The sequence below is a fragment of the Thermobia domestica genome, chromosome 5 (genome assembly GCF_964235325.1).
Source record: "Thermobia domestica chromosome 5, izTheDome1.hap1.1, whole genome shotgun sequence".
Taxonomy (NCBI): Eukaryota; Metazoa; Arthropoda; class Insecta; order Zygentoma; family Lepismatidae; genus Thermobia; species Thermobia domestica.
Window position 1 is genome coordinate 116,688,029 of NC_137458.1, and position 19,127 is coordinate 116,707,155.

At 35.1% G+C, this 19,127-nt stretch overlaps 1 protein-coding gene across 3 annotated transcripts in view; it reads right to left on the reverse strand.

Moving 5' to 3' along the window:
* Positions 1-19,127, reverse strand: part of dysf (neuronal PAS domain protein dysfusion) — a 592,650-nt gene that overhangs the window by 123,988 nt on the left and 449,535 nt on the right. For all 3 annotated transcript variants that reach the window (XM_081758967.1, XM_081758968.1, XM_081758966.1), the window contains exon 6: positions 7,508-7,692. In XM_081758967.1, the coding sequence (XP_081615093.1) occupies positions 7,508-7,692 (185 nt within the window). The remainder of the gene's footprint in view (positions 1-7,507; positions 7,693-19,127) is intronic.

Here is a 19,127-nt window from a genome sequence, read left to right on the forward strand (position 1 = left end):
TGTCATATCATGTAAGGTTAGCGTTCTATCTTTGATCGAACATAGATGTTATAATAGTTTTTTCGAGATCTCAGTAGTCTTAAATTCACGATAGATCAACATAGAATTGAAGAAAAGACTGCTGAAATCATAAGTATGAAGTCAGACGTTGTATGGCTGGAAACCTGCGGAATGTGATGCTACAGAAGAATGTTTGAAAATTAGATGAGAATAAAGTATCAAATGAAAGGATGTGTGAAATTGTCGGAGAACCAACCAAATAGTCAAAGATATAGGACAGAAAAAACTGCAAGGAAATGAAATGTCTGTTTTAAGCCATCTCACAGTGACAGACCTGTCATTATATCAAAAGAAAAAGATTATCTATCCCTGTACTGTAATAGTTTCTGGGTGATGAATCCTTTTATAAACTGGCATGACTTTTTATTTTTAACAATGTAGTAAATTCACGAGTTTTACTGCGGTCAATATTTTGTGTTTCTCCCGCTCCCTTTATGCTTAGGTTGTCCACGAGACGAGAGAAGACAGAGCTCTTCTAATAGAAACAGATACACTCTCCGAGACGAGACATTACTTTTAAATCTTTTCAAGGCGAAACCTTAATTCTTGTTTCGTAAGCAATCCCTCCCTTCCTCCACCACTCCATCTTTCTCTGCTACCCATAGGTATTCCTGCTAGTGCATCGAAGATGACTCTTCTGTAAAAGCAACAACAATACGGATTTCGTGTCTGTGTACAAAAGTTATGTCCTATATTTGGTGTGGAAGGCAAATGTCAAGTCACACGTTATATGGATTAGGGTTAGGAATTAGATTTCTGGGCTTTCAGCATCTATGGCCATGTTAGCCCGTTACATATGAGGAACGACGTCCCTTGGCAATGATACTCTCCGAGGAAAGGGAAGAAAGGAAGGCTTGAGGAGGGAAGAAAGCGGTCTGGGACCTGTAAATGATTCCGGTATTTGCCTGGTGTGAATAAGATAAACCTCACTCATAGTGGCTGGCTTGAAAAAGCATTTACACTTTATCGACCACGTGTCCCACCAGAAATCGAACCCGGGACCGCTCGCACCAAAGACGAGAGCTCCACAGGGCCACAAATTCCACCTTGTACTGTAGACCAAGTCTCATATAGGCTCAGCGACGAAAAAGGAGGGTCGTTAAACTAAGATTAGAGATACAAAAACATACATTATACAGAATTAGTATTCTTACCTAAAATTATTATCCTCCTAACATTAATAAAAATATGCTGTGTTGTGAAGAGAATTTCATTTATTCCTTTCCAATACAGTATAGAGGAGCGTTTTTTGAACCATATGTCTCAAAAGTCAGGTTTTCTTTTGCAAATATTTTATATAGCAAGGTCTCACGATTTCCATTGATTATGCTATACATGATTCTCTATAGGTTTTAGAAAAACAAACGCTTAGAAGCAAAGTATATCATAAAGAAACTTGTGGACATTGAATAATATGTTTTAATAGTTCAAAGAATTGAACTTCCGTGTTAAAGCATTTACATTTAAAAGGAGAAAAAAAAGTGAAGTAAATAGATTTCGCAGTACCACTAAACAAAACTTATATACTTGAAAAGAAAAAAAAGAAAGAAAGAAAGAACTTTAAAAGCAGAATAGAGGCATTCATTAGTCGGTTCGGTTGTGTCTTTAAAGTGGAAATTGTGTCCGTATGAATCAATCACTGTTGGTTCATGAGAACTCCTTAGAAGAGATCATAAGGGCAGATGGCCACCTGCTGATCGATTCTTATTGGTCCATCGATCACTAATCAGTTTCGTTTTGTTCCTTTTTACTTTACCTTTCGAAGAAGATGGCAAAATAAACTTCACACAAGAAAAAATCTACGAATACCTCTTTCAAGATCGTTTACAGTTTTTGCTCCGTAAAACTTATACATGTTGTGGTTTTCTTTTCACAAACGAGTTTCATCACTCATGCAAAATGCGATAATGAATAGGATTAAAAATGCGGTATATTTATTTTTTTCTTTAAATAAGCACCCTTTTCCCTATGCATCAGTAAAATTGCAATTAAATTGTAAAACAAATTCCACGAATAAATGTTTTATGTTCGAAACTTTTGTGTAAAAAATAATGTAAAGAAAAGTTAGTGTAAATGCTTACATACAGTAGTACATAGAAACAAATAAGATTCTACAATAGTTACAGAGGAACTAACTTGCACTAGATCAACAGCGAGAAGTGCATGTTAACACTTCATACGAAACATTTTGACACGTGGAATATATGCGAAAAACCAAGCAAGTATAACATAGTATATGTACAATAGTGTTTACCCATGAGTCGAGACGAGACCGAATTTACGTTTTGAGATACGATACGAGACAGACTTTTATCAATAGATACAGATGTACTTTTCGAGACGCGACTGCATTTTCAGGACACCTATCCGAGACGAGAAAGTCCCGAATTTTGTCTCCTGGGCAAAACTACTATCTAGATACTATGTAAAGGCCTTGCCGTTATACGTGCTTGGCTTTCTAAGATATTCCACCTCCCAGGAAATATTCATTTCATTTTAATTCCCAAATGTTTTTTTATATCCTATCTTCATCTTTTTTATTGTTATTGTATAATTTATTATTATATGTTCTGTGTATGTATTGTATTGTGTATTACTCTATCTGTTATTATGAGCAATGTTCCCTTTAGTGATCCATCATAGTGTTTCTAAAAATGTCTTAAAACTGAATGGATTTACTAATCAAGACGGCCGGCCTATGAAAGTTTTCTGTTCTATTTAATATTGTCATCTGTGCAAGTTAAGTTAGTTAGAATATAAAGATGTGTTGTTAATATAATTAAAACGGTGATCAGCTCAGAAATAGTTGTGTATCAGTGATATTTTGTAAAATATTTAAAAATAATAATAATAACGATAACAAGAATGATAATAACTTCTGGTAATTGAATGGTATCTATATGTAAAGTAAATTAATTTTATATTTTAAAAAATCAAAAATTTACATTTTTTAAATGAGGAAACTTTTTATAAAAGTGTCTTCCCTAAATCCAATTTATAAGATTCCATCCCTGAAATATCTAAGCCAAGTTAATTAAAATGCTGTCAACTCAATGTATATCAGATTTAGTAAGATTTACCCATTTAACAGGTTTACTGAAAATTTGGGAAGCAAAAGAGATTGTAAGGGTAATATATCAGGTCATGGTCTAACCTATATGTGAGCATCAATACGTTATGGAAGAAGTTATCAACACGGTACGTGTTGAAAAATATCTATAAAATATATATGACACTTTTATGTAATCAGTATCTCAAATTAATAAAATAGTACTTATGACAGTAAAAGTTTTAAATAGTGAATTGATAGTAAATGCGACGTTCAAAATATATGTAATGTATATTTGCGGCGATATTCATTACATATATTGGTAATACAGTATAGTATAGTATAGTAGGTAATATTCAAATATAAAAGGAATAGGGGATTGCCAACATTAATGCGGATATGTCCGAGTTTCGTGTGTATGCGGGTATGTCCGAGTTTCGTGTGTAAACATTTCCGTCCAAATACATTTTCTGAAACATTCTCTCATTTGTCCATATTTTCTAAACGCAAGTGTATTGTCAATTCAATTTTATACAACTTACAAGTAACGATACTCGCATTCAAAGGCAGAGTTGTACAAAAGAAATCTACCGAAAAATATGAAAGACAAAGTTAATGTGATGCTGTGTAAGTACTTTTGCTTAATTTATCTTTCATGTATTTCAATATACTTTTCATAAGATTTTAAAAGCAAACTTGAAAGTAAAAGATAAAAACTTGTCATTCTTATGTCGAAAGTCAACATTTATATAACGAGTTAGACAGACGGTAGTGTGTTCACATTTTGGCATTTCAAAACATGCTAATCGTACAATCAGTGGCGGGCTTTGCATAGGGCGAACCGATCCACCGCCTGGGGCCCTGAGCTTCAGAGCGATACTCTTGATTTTTTTTTTTAAATATTTATGGACAACTGATTACGCTTCATTCAATAAAATTCTGAAGTTAGAAAATACCAAGTAGTCAAACTTATTATAGTTCTGTAAGTAGCTCATCTGTAAGATATGAACACGTGCGTCATGAATGAAATATTCCTTCCATCTAAGTATTCAATGTATTACTGAGTCTCGTTGCACTTCAATTAATTCTATAGTATTTCAGTAGATCAGTGCCCATCAAAGAAGTGCTCTGTGGCGTCAACAACACATGCTTTTTAACTCCAAGGAAGGTTCTAAATTGAGTAAGTGCATTCAACTGCTGGAAAAATGTTGTATGAGATTAGAAAAGAAGTGTGTTTCTTGAGTGATATTATTGACAACATCTTTCTGTATTATTTTCTTAATTTTTATAATCCGCAATTTGCTTAGTTGAGTGTCTTAAACACTGGTTGGCGAAAGCAAGACAAAATCGCGAGCCCGAATTCTGCTTGCTAAGGAAAGGGTATTTGTATTACATGATGTTACGTATATTGACTACTGTTATCATAATCATATTTGATTTTTCCATTTATCTTACAAAATTTCCTCGAGATTACATGATTAGCGTGGAAGACTGGGGCTCGATTCCCACTAGGAGGTTATGGGTCGCGGTGGCTCAGTGGTAGAGCGTTCACCTCTGGTGCTTGGCGTCCCGGGTTCGATCCCAGCCCCCGCCAAGTGAACTTTGTGGTGGACAAACACCGTGTGCGTGGGTTTTCTCGGGGTTCTCCCGTTTCCTCCCACTTTCTTCATTCCACCATTTCATTCATTACTCACCATCACCGTCTCCTTTAGCCTAACCGGCATAACCGTGGGACATAAAACTCAAAGATTTCATTTCATTTTTTCCCACTAGGAGGTCATGTGGTTGGATCCCGCATTAAACTGTAGGTCTACTTTCGTAAAGCTTCAGTGCTGAAAAGAATATAGAACTTCAAACCAACTAACCAACCTTTTTACTCTATAAACACGAGATGTTAAGTTTTGTAAAGATTTAACTAATCAAAATGATTTAACTAATCAAATGACAATAATTCCAGATAGACTGTTTTTGTCAAAAACGAATTGGAAAGTATAGACCAACTTATGGCGCAATGATGATATGCAAAAACTACACTGTTAATTAGGAGATTGTGTCTATTGTTTATCTTCTCCTACCGATACAATTGTACAATTTCAGTGTTCGCTAGAAACCTTTAGAAGACTACAGTTACATACTTCGATAACTCAATGCAAACGCGATTCGACCCCATTCTGACAAATCTGACTTCGACATTCCCCATTATACTATTGTAATGTAAGTCTCACTCAAGCATCCATACATACAGTAAAATATGTACCATTGTTTATTAAAAGGAGAAAAAGAGAAAACAAATGAGAATCGTCAAAGGAAACGTAAAAATGATACATCTTAGCAAAGGACATTGTTATGTTCCCGTCAAAAGCTACAGGAGTGAAGCGATGCAAACAATAGGTCCACCTCGATATCCCTTGTGGCGAAGGGTCGTAGAGATGTCGAAGCCAAGGAATGGATAGAAAAGGATAAACACACACACACACACAAAGAGACAGAGACAGAGAGAAAGAAAGAAAGAGATGGGAACATAAACATCTTCATCCTGTAGTTGTTCGTCGGTGCTGATTGACGGCCGATATCGAATAACAGACGTGTGTGCTTGTCGGTACACCAGGCTGCGACCAAATAGGACAATCAGTCACGTGGTTAAGACAAAAGAGCATGTCATAAGACCATTCCCTTTTATTTTCCACTTATATATGTATAAGTGGATATATTCCAACATGTTACTTCATCTGTAACAAGTTTGAGAGCAATGTAGAGCTCCATCATGTGAAGAAATTTCATGTCGTGTGAACTTCCTTCATTTGACGGAATTTTATAGTAACGAAAGTAGTTATGTTTGGTTCCGAAACACTTGTACTTTTGTGCAAAATTATTTATTAATTTTAAGACAATGAGTATGATGGAAAGAAACGATCTTGTTGCTGGCCAATGATTTGATCCTAATCCAAATATTATATGAGATCAAGTATTAAAAAACATGCATTATTATTTTCAGTGTAAATTTCAAATATCAAATTTCATGTCAGTGACCTTAAAGGATTGCGAAATATAGACATCTGATTGTAATAATTACATCCCTCATTTCGCTCACTTTCACTTCGAGTTTCCCAAAATCCTTCCTCAGTGGTACCATACATAACAAATTCTATATACTGTCTCAATTTTAAGTGTCTAATTTAAGCAGTTTGATCTAGGCATTTGATTAACTTTCAGTCAGTCAATCAATACTCCTTTTGTATAGAGGAACAGAAAACTTAAAATACAATTCTTATCATGAACTCAATTATTTTCAAATATATACAGTTTATTGATTGACTCATCGTTCTGTTTGCAAAATTCGGGATAGCTGCTATATATATTCCTTTTATTTTCAAACATTTGGAATTGAATTAGGTTAGATTCCAAAGTTTCTCTTTTTAATCTAGCATATTTCTATTTCTTTCTTGTCATACTTAACACACATTTACTGCAATGGTTTCCTAAATCGAAGTAAGTTATCTCCACTCTCTTCTTTTAGGCTACAGGAGTGATTATAGTGTTTATTTGGATTAAACTTGCAAATGAACAGTCATACAAGACAGTTCAAACGTCTTGTCACCCACCGTAATATTATTGGCAATGCACATGAGTAAGCTGTAATCCTGTATATTTTGTAGCAATGATGTTTTTATAAGAAATCATCTCTTTCTATTTCAATGCTTCGTAAAAATATCACATTAGACATGATCTCTCTTCACTTTGTGCCACGCATGGTTGTGTGCATAGACTTACAGACCTTCTGAATGTGTGACAGTGCCAGTGAATGACAGAAACAGTGATCAATTAACTTGTGTACATGTGGCTGGTGTTATTCTATTGTTCTTAACTTTCCCGTCGTTGGTAACAAGACATTTGGACCATCCTGTAGGTAGGAGGCCGAAAATATCACAAGTGTTCATAGTGCATTAGATATCATTATCGCAAGTAAAAAGATTTGTGTTGGCCATCAAGTCTTAAGATTTTTATCCATTGGCTGTTGACTGGGAGTGGAAATTATATTTTTCTTAAAGGACTACTCTCTAGTAACTAAAATGTTCAAGAAAACCTTAGTTCCAATTACGAAGGACTTAAACCACGCTGAAATTTCCATTAATATATTGAAATGAGGTGAAGTTACCGCAAGATATATTGGTTGGTCATCCTCTATATCAATTACTTCAATATGACAATAATATAATGTTTAGCATTGGAAATAAGGGTACTTTTTCTCCTATAACTTCGGTTAAACAAAGACAGTAGGGCATTCTTTATGTGGTAATACTTCCTGGAAACGTGCAAATAATCATGTTACATTGAAAGTCCCCATGAGGCTGAAAGGCAGAAGATGTCATCATAACAAATGAAATATGATGTACTCACTTCTTGTCGATGTGCATGAACTTCATGTCCATGGAATGGATGGAGGTGAAGACATTGGTGGCGCCCTGCACCACACACTCCCTGGTCTCGGGCATGGCGATGGGGGTGCACGTGGCAAGGAAGACGGGCTCGTTCCTGCTGCACAGCGGAAGGAACGACAGATAGTGGCCCTGGACCAGCACCACCTGCGGGAGAAACAACACAACGTCAGATAAATAATTTACATACATGCACTCATGTAGTTGTTGTTAACTGTAGATGATACTTGTCTTTTTTTTCTGGTTGCTGTATATGATGAAGTTAAGTGAGGAACAACTTCCGCCAAACCTAAAAAAGTTTCTGAACCAAGAAGCACAGCGAAGAATTTATCAAGCCGGAGGGGTTCCCCTCACGAAACGCACGATCAGTCACTTCTATCAAATTCACAACACTTTCAACGTCATTGATCATATTTCACGGTTCCTTCAGAACAATCATTTTTAACACATGTTCATTCATGGTTCAAAGGAAGTCAATATTACAGTATCAAAGAATGTATGTTGTCTTCACGATTATCGACTTTGAAATTCATTAGTTATGTTCAAAGTTGCAATTAAATCATCATATTATGAAAGAACATGTAATAAAACAGACGTAAAATCAATTAGTTTGACCGAATGTTTCTAGCGTATTACAAGTAAAGATGAGAAGTTAATGAAAATACCACGTAACGTACGTATCACTAGTGTAATTATACTGCATATGAATTGGAAACCATGTACGTGTTTTTAAAATCTATTTCGAATTTATGATTCGTAATCCTCTCCTCCCCTTCCATTTTACTGCGCAAGAAGAAATGTAAAAGAATTTCGAAAATTATGATCAGGCGACTAGAATATATCAATATTTTGCGAACGTTGAATTGTTATTACGTTATATTGCAAAACTTGTTGAGAAGAAACTACATCCTGATTATTTGAGAAGAAACTATTTCAGTCAGTCTCCTGTCTGACGCAAATCGGGTCTTTTTTGACGAGCACTGTTGCGCAATCTTCTTAACACTTCCAAATAAAAGGTTTGATTGACTGAAGAATATGGTATAGAAGGAAAAAGAGGGAGAAAGGGTATAAAAGCAGATAATTGTTACATCAACACGAACGTGGTCCCTGGTTCAATTCCCAGTGGGAAAATTTTAAATTGTAGGTCTAGGTCTTATACGTCTTATATAGCTTCGGTATTGAAAAGAGAAGCCAAATTTCAACAATAAACAAATAACCAAAGAAGAGGTCAGCTACGTTCCGTAGTACATGAAATGTCCTCAATTTATTGCAACTAGTCTACCAGTGATGGCAGAAGTCTTAAGATTACGATAATGATGTATTGAAAACGACGTAAAGCTCTCAGATAGACTGTTGCACGCTGACAGAAAGTTCCTAGTTCAATTTTTGATGTGGGCTTAAGTGACTAGTACAAATTACGAACTATTTTAAATAAAAGAAAGTAATGGAGAATGGGTTGCAATGAAACGTTTAATAAAGAGTCTCAATTATATGTGTTACTGCCAGGAATCGAAGTGAAGACTTCCATATAAGAGAGAATAATAATGAAGTTGAAAAGTTGACCATGCATTACTAGTTGTACGTGTATTATTTGGCCAACCACTATCCTTCATATGCACTTTATTATTATTATTATTATTATTATTATTATTATTATTATTATTATTATTATTATTATTACGAGAGGGTACTTAAAAGAAACCTGAATTATTGTGTAAGAGCTATATTTTCAAACTTTTTAGAAAACAACCTTATTGTCTTCAAAATACTCTCCCTTACAACTAATACATTTGTCCCACTGGTGCTTTCACTGTTCGAAACGTTGTTTGTAGTCATCTTAAATTGTTGACAGGTCCTCCCTCGTTTTTTCTTGACCTCTTCAATGTTGTAAAATCGGTGTCCTTTCATGCTTCTTTTTATGCGTGGAAATAAGAAAAAGTCGCACGGTGCCAGGACAGGCGAGTAAGGTGAGTGGGGCAGCGGAACCATGTTATTCTTAGCCAAAAACTGGCAATTAGAGATGGTTGTATGTGAGGTTGCATTGTCAAGGTGAAAGAATCAGTCTCCTGTCTGACGCAAATCGGGTCTTTTTTGACGAGCACTGTTGCGCAATCTTCTTAACACTTCCAAATAAAAGGTTTGATTGACTGCCTGACCTGGCGAAACAAAACTTTGAATGCAGTACGCTCTTGGCATGATGATGACGTCTTCCATTGGCTTGACTGTTGCTTTGTTTCTGGGTCGTACCCATAGTACAAGGTCTCATCACCAGTAATGACCTTTGACATAAACTCTGGATCAGTTTTAAGCTGTTGTTTCAAAGCACGATATGTTTCAATTCGACGTTCTTTTTGATTGTCAGTCAGAACCCGTGGAACAAAATTGGCGGCAACCTTTCCATGCACAAATCTTCGGTTAAAATTCGCTGCACCGGGCTCCAAGATATCCCACTAATCTCTGACAGTTGATCAATTGTCAGTAGGTGGTCTGTGAGCACAAGTTCTCGAATTTTTTCAACATTTTCGACATTTCGGGCAGTTGATGGACGTCCAGAACGAGGTTTGTCCTCAAGTGACATGTCGTCATGTTTAAAACGAGCAAACTACTCGTACACTTGGACTTTTACATATAGCGTCGTCTTTGTACGCTGTTTTTTTAACATTACAACAGTTTCAGCAGCATTTTTACCGAGAAGAAAACAAAACTTCACAGCTGCACGATGTTCACTTAAACTTGCCATCAGACAAAAACGAAACAAGAACACAACACCCATTGCAGATGAACACAACAAGTAACACAGGCGGCACTGAATTGAGCAAAAACGGTAAGGAGCATCACGAAGTGGTTTTCTGAAATTAATGCAGCGTTCCTAAAATAGGCCTTATCTCCTTCATTACCTCTCTGTTCAAACCGAAAATGGTAGATATCAACCGTTTCTAGTTTCAACACTGATCGCTATAGAACAAAAATGATAATAGGTAGCGATAAGTGGATTTTTAAAATCTATTTAGCGTCTCAAGTCAACATACCATCAAGTAATCCAGTTCTTACCATCATCACTCGTAATACTTTATCAGAACTCGCAGTGGTTGAAATTAGGTTCTTCGGGTTTCAATACTGATTTCCATAGAGCAGAATCGATAAGAGATATCGAGAATCAGTTTTTTTTTTGGAGTCGATTCAGCGTCCCAATTATACATTCTGTCTCCTCTATTGACAATCTATAGAAACTAGAAGTGGTAGAAATAAACTATTTCCGGTTTGTTAATCATCAAACTAAAACGGGAATAAAGAGCGAGAAGCCTTTTTTAATCGATCCAGTATATCAAGACAACATAGTATTACTACTCGTAACATTATTCAAACCAAAAGTGGTTTTAAGTTACTAGTACTTCCGGTTTCAATGATACCATTTATAGAAAAAAATGGTAAGAGATATTGAGCAGTGATATTTTGGAGTCGATTCAGCGCCCCAAGAATATATTCCATCTCCTTTGTAAGCCCACTATACATAGAAACCGAAAGTGATAAAAATCAACCGTCTCCGATTACAATGTTAATCGCCATACAACGTAGTAGTAGATAGTGACAAGCAATTTTTTAATTGCTTCAGTGTCCCAAGAATGAGCTTCATCTGATCCACTAATCCTGTAATGAAATCTTAAGTGGTAGAAGTCAACCATTTTCGGTTTTAGGTTTGTGGCCATAGAACAGAACGGCAGCATATAGTGGCAGCCGGCTTACTGGAATCGATTCAACAAATAATTGTAACACATAGCAAGTGATATCGATTCAGCATCAGATTAACAGGTTTCGTCTCTACAATCCCTCAGTTGCAGACGAAAGTTATAAGATCTATTTCAATATTGAATCCGGATAGTTTGGAAGTCTTTCGTAGTTTCGCAAATGTGAAATGAAAATAACTTATTATTATTATTATTATTATTATTATTATTATTATTATTATTATTATTATTATTATTATTATTATTGCAGTAAATAGTACGTGTTGTGTCATTGTTTGGGGTCTGTGTCACGTTACGAAAGCATAAACAATAGATACAATTTGCTAGTTAGCAGTATATTTAGTTTTCACATCAACAGTGCATAAAGAAATGAGCCCGAATAAAATAAACCCGATTGAAGTTGACAAAGAATGGCATTCTTTTTAGTGTTATAAAAATTAATTTCTTTTTAATGTCCTCGAAACAATACATGTAAATTCACACTTTAGTCTCGTGGTTAGGGTGTTGGACTTACGTCCGCGTGCTCCCGGGTTCGATTCTGCGTTCACCCAGCGTCGTGAAGCCAACTCGAGGGTCCCGTGAATAAAAGACGTGACTGCCACTAGATCTACAAAGCTCGTGATATGCCTCTTAGAGACAGTGCAACGCGTTGACCACCTATTAGTTACTAGGCTGGACGTAGTTTAGCTGGTCGCTAACAGATGGCATTGGTATCGAGTCAGGCCACACAAAGGACTCTTACGCCAAATGTTTTTTTTATGCATATGACTTTAAACACAAACATGGCATTTTGTCTAGCTCAACGTTGTCTATTGACTGACATTATGTATCAACTTTGGACATTATTTTAGATAAACAGAAATTAACGTTTAAGAATTTATAGCAATTTTAAGGTGTAACCATTAGCTATATTGTATACTGTCGTCTTTCTGATTCCATTATGGAAATCTTGAGTAGAACATTATTAGTCTTTCCTATTAGTATTAGTATCACCTTAATAAGTAAAGTGTTTGTTGTACAGCAAAAAAATTTTACATTTACAAAGAAATTAATTTTCCTTGATTTTCTCCAAAAATTACGCATGAAATTTCAAATGCACTCTTACCATTATATTTAGCTTAATGAAATTATCAATTGATATTTATAATGTTTGTACAAAAAATCCTATAAATATTAATAATGTTCTAGATTATTATTATTATTATTATTAGTAGTAGTAGTAGTAGTAGTAGTAGTAGTAGTATTGGGGGCGCGGTGGCTGAGTTGTAGAGCGTTCACCTCCGGTGCTTGGGGTTCCTGGTTCGATGCCGGCTTGTGCCGTATGGACTTTGTGGTGGACAAACATCGTCCTCGTGGGTTTTCTCGGGGTTCTTCCGTTTCCTTCCACTTTCATCATTCCACCATTTCATTCATTTCTCATCATCACCGTCTCCTTTAGCCTAACCGTCATAATGTGGGACGTAAAACTCAAAGATTTCATATTATTATTATTATTATTATTATTATTATTATTATGTAATTATAAAACTAAAAATAAGTAAAAAAAATAATAATAATTTTCCCATCCCTAAGCTCCGAACGGATTAATCTTAGAACAAATATCATGTAGTAAAAAATCTACTTTTCGTGTTGGAAGCAAGCAACAACGATTAATTCTGTTTAACCTTAAGAATGTACAAGTGTGAACTTTCCCACAGAGCTCTTATATAAAATCTGGTTGTTGCAACTAAACTATGTTATGTGTACGTTCAGTAAGTACGTACGTAAAAAGAAAAAGAAAGAAAGATTAAAAACGTTTTTCTTTTGTCTAAATAGTAGTGATTGCGTGTTAAAGAAGAGGGCGAGGCAACAACGGAAGGAAGGAAAAGAACTCTGGGAAAACTATCGTGTGCTGTTCCCGTTTTGTATCTTTATTTTTTGTTTCTTTTTCTTTCTTTTTCAATTTGGGAATCCATCTCCAGGTCAGTGGGATCTCAAGGACGTTTCTCAGGAAGTCTTAGGAACGTACGTACGTACGTGGTAATACGTATGTGAGAACTTCAGTAGATCTACACGCGACTGCCTTACCTAACATCAATGTTCTTTCGCTCTCTCTCTCTCTCTCTCTGCAAATTACACCTGTCATTTAGGCTTTATTCTTTCGTCTATTATTTCTTTCACAGATATTTTAGTTTGGTGATTTTGTTTTCTTTTCCACTTGCTGTGAGACTTTTTGAAAAAAAAAAAAGAAGCAAATTATGAAATATATTTGACAGAAATTATTATACTCTAAACAAATCAAGCCTAAGGGAAATTTTTGTATTGAATTTGAACAGGCCTTCTTCTCAGCATTTGGCTTGTTTTATTTTCCTTCTGTATTTATTGTTTTTTAAAAATATAGAAGTATTGCATTGTTTCAAAATACAATTGGACCACCATAATTCGAACCTCGATAACTCGAATTCCTTGATAACTTGATTTTTTCATATTCCTTTGAGATCTCCATAACCACTGGTGCAAATGAGGGGGACATGTCCCCCAACTTTAGCACTGGAGGACTGTCCACCCGATAATCTGATTTGAAATGTGCTTTTTGCGAAGAAAGTTGATGATTTGTGTCCGACTGACACTTCATCTACTTCGCCTGACATATAATTAATATACAACAGGTTCACCTCAGAAATCAGATTCATCTCTCGTAATATGAGACTCATCTTCTCCCTCCCCCCGAAGAACAATCCTCAAATCTGCCCACATCCCAATGTTGAAGACAACTCTGCTCCCCTGATCCTCCACAGCATTATTTTTCAACTTCATAAATATTTTGAACATCGCTTAAAAAAAATGATTATGGGAACGGTCTTGCCCGTCCCTCCCTTCCCAATGTTGAAGACAGATTTGCGCCAATGTCCATCATATTCAATGTTAAACTAATCTTAGTAAGTCAGATGTTTAAGAATTACAACTTCGATAAATCGAATTTTATGGGTTTCATAATCATATTTTTAAAAAAATCAATAACTTGAACTTTCGTATCTGCGGTCCTCTACGAATTGAAGTTCATCTCTATAAGTCGAATTTCTCTTGATATTACCTCGATAACTCGAAGCTATATAGCTCTATGCTTTTACGTAATTGTCATTGGAGGTAGTCCTGTTATTGTTGCTAGTTTATACTGTAATTGTGTTTTACTGATATCTAGTATTTTATTTTTACTAGTAATCTTATTTTATTTAAGGAACTTTCATAACATCGAGTTACGGAGGTTGAATTAAATAAAGTTCGACCTATAGAGGTTATATTGTTACTTTTCTTGAGAAACGCGAAACCTCAGTATCTTGAATTTTTATTGTTGCCATCTTGGTAACTCAAATCTTGATTACATGAAAAATTCGATAACTCTAATTGTTATCTATTCTCTTCAGCTTCGAGTTATCGAGATCTCAATGTACTATTTTTTCTTAAGAAATATTAAAATCCCTACAAAGATATACATAATACCTATGTTATTCAAAAAGAATCGTGCAAAACTATAGTGTATTTATTTTGCACTGAAATGATATGCAAAACCAAAATTAGCCGAAAAGAATAAATAAAGGTTGTAAATTTTATGTGGATTTACAATGCATACATAGTATATGAGCACTCTAATACACGGCAGACGTACAACTGATAATCCAGCTCTTGCTAGACGTGTCTTAACGTATTCTAGGTTATCTGTTCGACTGTACTAGAGATACGTTGCCTTAAAATATGCACACCTTTACACAATACGATATAACAATGGTTTGAGGCACATTCTGTTTTCCATAGCTCAGGTTGTCGATTTTTTTGACTCTTCTCAAATGCAGCACGGATTCTATCCACTGTCTATCTGATGTTTCTCTCATCGGCCAGGACTTTCCATGGAGTACAAACATTCAGTGTATTTAAACTTCTGCATCCAGCGTGAAATACAGTTTCTATACGGTGCTTGCTCCTTGGATTTCGTACGAAAATGTCTCTGCACTTTTACGACAGACCCTGTTCTTGCAAATTCCAGTAAGTAATACCCATGTTCTACCTCCGTGGTCACCGTTTGCATTGTTAACTATTTACACAACTAGCGCTTCTAGACTATATATACACGACTCCTGTTATTTGCCAAAGTTGTCTTATATATACATCCTCTGGTGCGTGGGATCCCTGGTTCGATCCCAGCTCGCGCCAAGTGAACTTTGTGGTAGACAAACAGCGTATGCGTAGGTTTTCTCGGGGTTTTTCTGTTTCGCCCCCACTTTATTCATTCCACCATTCCATTCATTTCTCATCACCACCGTCTCATTTAGCCTAGCCGGCAAAACCGTGGGATGTAAAACTGAAAGATTTCATTTCAAATATACTTTAAAGGTAGCTAACATATCCCGTTTAAATCCACAACATTCCCTAGCTTCTATGCAACCTGCACAGTACCAAAGAAATGCTGGTTGTATATATTAAAAGTATATAGAAAGATAGTTATCCATATCCCATATTCCATACATGGAATCGCGTGATACTCTTCACTGTCCTTAGCAAGGTTTATTAATCATTAAATTATTCATTAATTAATGAAATTTAAATATCTAACACTAATAAACTACTTTTTCTCCACAGCTGCAGAGATACAAAGCTATTCTGGTTTTGAAGCGTTAGTAATATTATTATTTCCATAAAATGTTGTGCTCACTCAATATTATCAAATGTTGGCACTTCGGTAACCTATTGTAGAGATAAAATATGTCAAGACAATTTTATGTATTTTATAGTCTTACATTTACACATGCTTGCATATGTTTTTTTATATATTTTAATAAGCTAAAGTCTAAGCAATTCAAACAAATACATATATACATTTGTAATGTGTAGAAAGAAAGAGGGAGAGCGGAAAAATGAATTATATTACACATATATAATGTGGAATCAATTAAATCTGAGTGTTGATAGTCCATCTGTAAAACGCATTATAGCAAAGAAAAAGTGCTATAAATACTGATTACGACACGCTCATTTTTTTCTTTTCGAATAAAAAATAATCGCCGCTAGGCAACAGCGACGTAGTCCACACACATCTGTGGTGTGTGACGATAGAATGTTTTATATACATATGAGAGAGGTGCAGAGAGGGAACGGAGAAAAATTAATTTGTGCCGCCGTTACAATGGGAGGAGCTGTATATAACCCTGTTAATGGATAAGTCAGGTGCAGAAACAATCAACCCAAACCATCTTGCACATCCATCATGATATGTGGGAAGATGTACTTAGAAACTAACTCATATTAGCATATATCTGATGGTTATCTTCAAAATGCAAATTGAGTATAAGGTATATTTCAATGAGAGAACTATATGTAAAAAATAATATATCCCTTTTCTGCCTCTTAGCCATACAGGAATGTCTTTTGAAGTTGTAAACATGATTTCTTTCATATAAGTTTCCATATTATGTATTATTTATATACAATAATACAAACATATGTAATACCAAACGTAAGTGTTGTGATTTGATATGAAAAGTGGTGTAAACACACTTTCTTCAATATGTGTTTGTCAAAAGTATTTCTGAAGGTATTTTTGATGTTCTCTTAAAGATATCATTGAATATTATTAAAAACCGAGTGAAGAAAACTCATCTTGGTGTCAAGATATTTATGAATTTATATATTCTGTCTGACATGGTAGATTGGAGGTTATGGGTGTGTGCTCATATTTCTGTTGTTTTGTGCAAATGATGTGTGTAATATAATGCGATATGTGGGTCCTGTACATTTAGAATAAAATAATCATGTCAATCTCCTGTCCAAGTATTTGAAAACTCTCAAGGCATATTTTTATACGTGAGAGTTCTTTTTAGTTTAACATATTAACCTGTGGCTATTCGAAGTTTATCTTTCCTTTTTACCCTACCCTATTTATTATATTTTATTTCTTTTAGTTGTCTTGTTTTTTGTATGTCTGAATCTAACCACAAACAGAATTAGCACCCTACATGATTATACTTCAACAAGCTCAGCCCATAAATTCCATATCTCTGAGTTGATAGTTTTAGGTGGAGTTTCACAGTGCATGAGTGTTCCGATCACTAAAATGTTAACTGTCCTTATAATCTAAAATGCAGAAATTTCATTTTTCTTCTGTAGATAAATTCCGTTCTGAGAAATTCTCACTTCAGCATAGAAAGTGACAGGAAGTGGAAAGATTTATTTCCCGAAAAAAATCTGATTTTAACTAATTTCGTGAAATAGGAGAAGGTTCTCAATTCAACCCATTTATATGAGGAATGATCAAAAGAAAAGTTCCAAAGTCTATTATGACTTACGTGAGAGACATAGCTGGAAGATCAACGTACCTGATGACAGAGAGCGCTCAACACTAGTTCTCGATGTAATCACAGTTTTCGTTCAACCGTTTATCACAACAGCAGATAAAGTTTTCTACATCATTTGCATAGAAATCCGCGTCAAGTTCTACAGCGGTTTTGACATAATCACATGCCAGATAATGTGGCCAGCCATTTTCTGCTTTAGAACAGGTAAAAGGTGAAAGTCACTGTGGCTAGGTCAGGGCTATACAAGCAGTGCCCTAGTCGTTCTAAGCATAATGTCAATGGTTAAGGACTTGGTCTCCCGCTGTGACCAGGATTTTCATTAACAATGTTGGACCATCTTTTTTCTGAAGGCACGACACCACTTCCCTACATCTTGCTTTGAAATTTAGCCCTCCCCATACATCTCTATAATCTGCCTATGAATGTAATGTTTTTGGCTTACAGGAACCGCACCACTGACCTCATTTCTTCTCATGACCAATTTTCCAGACGAGTCATCATTTTTAATATCCGCTTCTCAGGTATACATGATCGGAATCCGAAACCTGAACCAAGACAGACATGTTGTTAACCTACAAATTAATTTTCGTTAAGTTACAGTGAGGCACGTAAAAGTTTTATGCTTTGGAACTTTTTCTTTTGCGATCATTCCTCGTATATTGTGTTGTGGGTATTTTCACACATAACTTCAACATAGATGTACGAATTTTGATAATTCTTTTTTTTGTCTGAAAGAGTCTACTTTTCTAATGATTGCGTATAAATCAGGATGTAGTGGTAGTTTTCGGAGCTAGACAATTAAACATCTCAGCGAGTACAGTGTAAGAACGTAATTAGCCAACTTCAACATATGTATGTTCACACACAACTTCAGATAGGTCCGCCAATTTTAATGATTTTGTTTTTGTTTGAAAGAACATACTTCATTAGTGATTCTATATAAATCTCATGGAGATCTAAGAATATGGGGATCTTTGGATATATATTATGAAAATCCTCAATGACTTTCAACGTTAATATACACTAATTGTGTATATGATCACCGCGAAAGAGCGGTAACGAAAAAGAAAACCTAAATACACGTTAATGAAATATTTGATTATAATAAAGTGTATAGTGTACTTGTAGATATAAAATGCAACGAAGATAACGTATGGAGAAATTTGCGGAAAATTTTCTCACAAACAAGAGGTCATTTGTGGTCATTTTGGAGAAAAGGGTATGTATAAGTGTAAATTTTTCCGGATTATATATTTTACAGAGAGAATATTTCTTTATAGAAATTGTTTATATCACGCAATCACTTCACAGAATCCTGTTGAATGTTTTCAAATTAATTTCATGTAGTTGGTTAAGTACACTTTAACCATGCATGAAGACTTGATGCCTAATATGAGCTCATTATCATATCACACGAAAGTTCCATCTTGCAGAATGTTCTTTTTTCTTATCTCATAAGGTCTAAAAATACTTTCTCATTAAAGTTTGCACTGCAGGTGGATATGAGAGA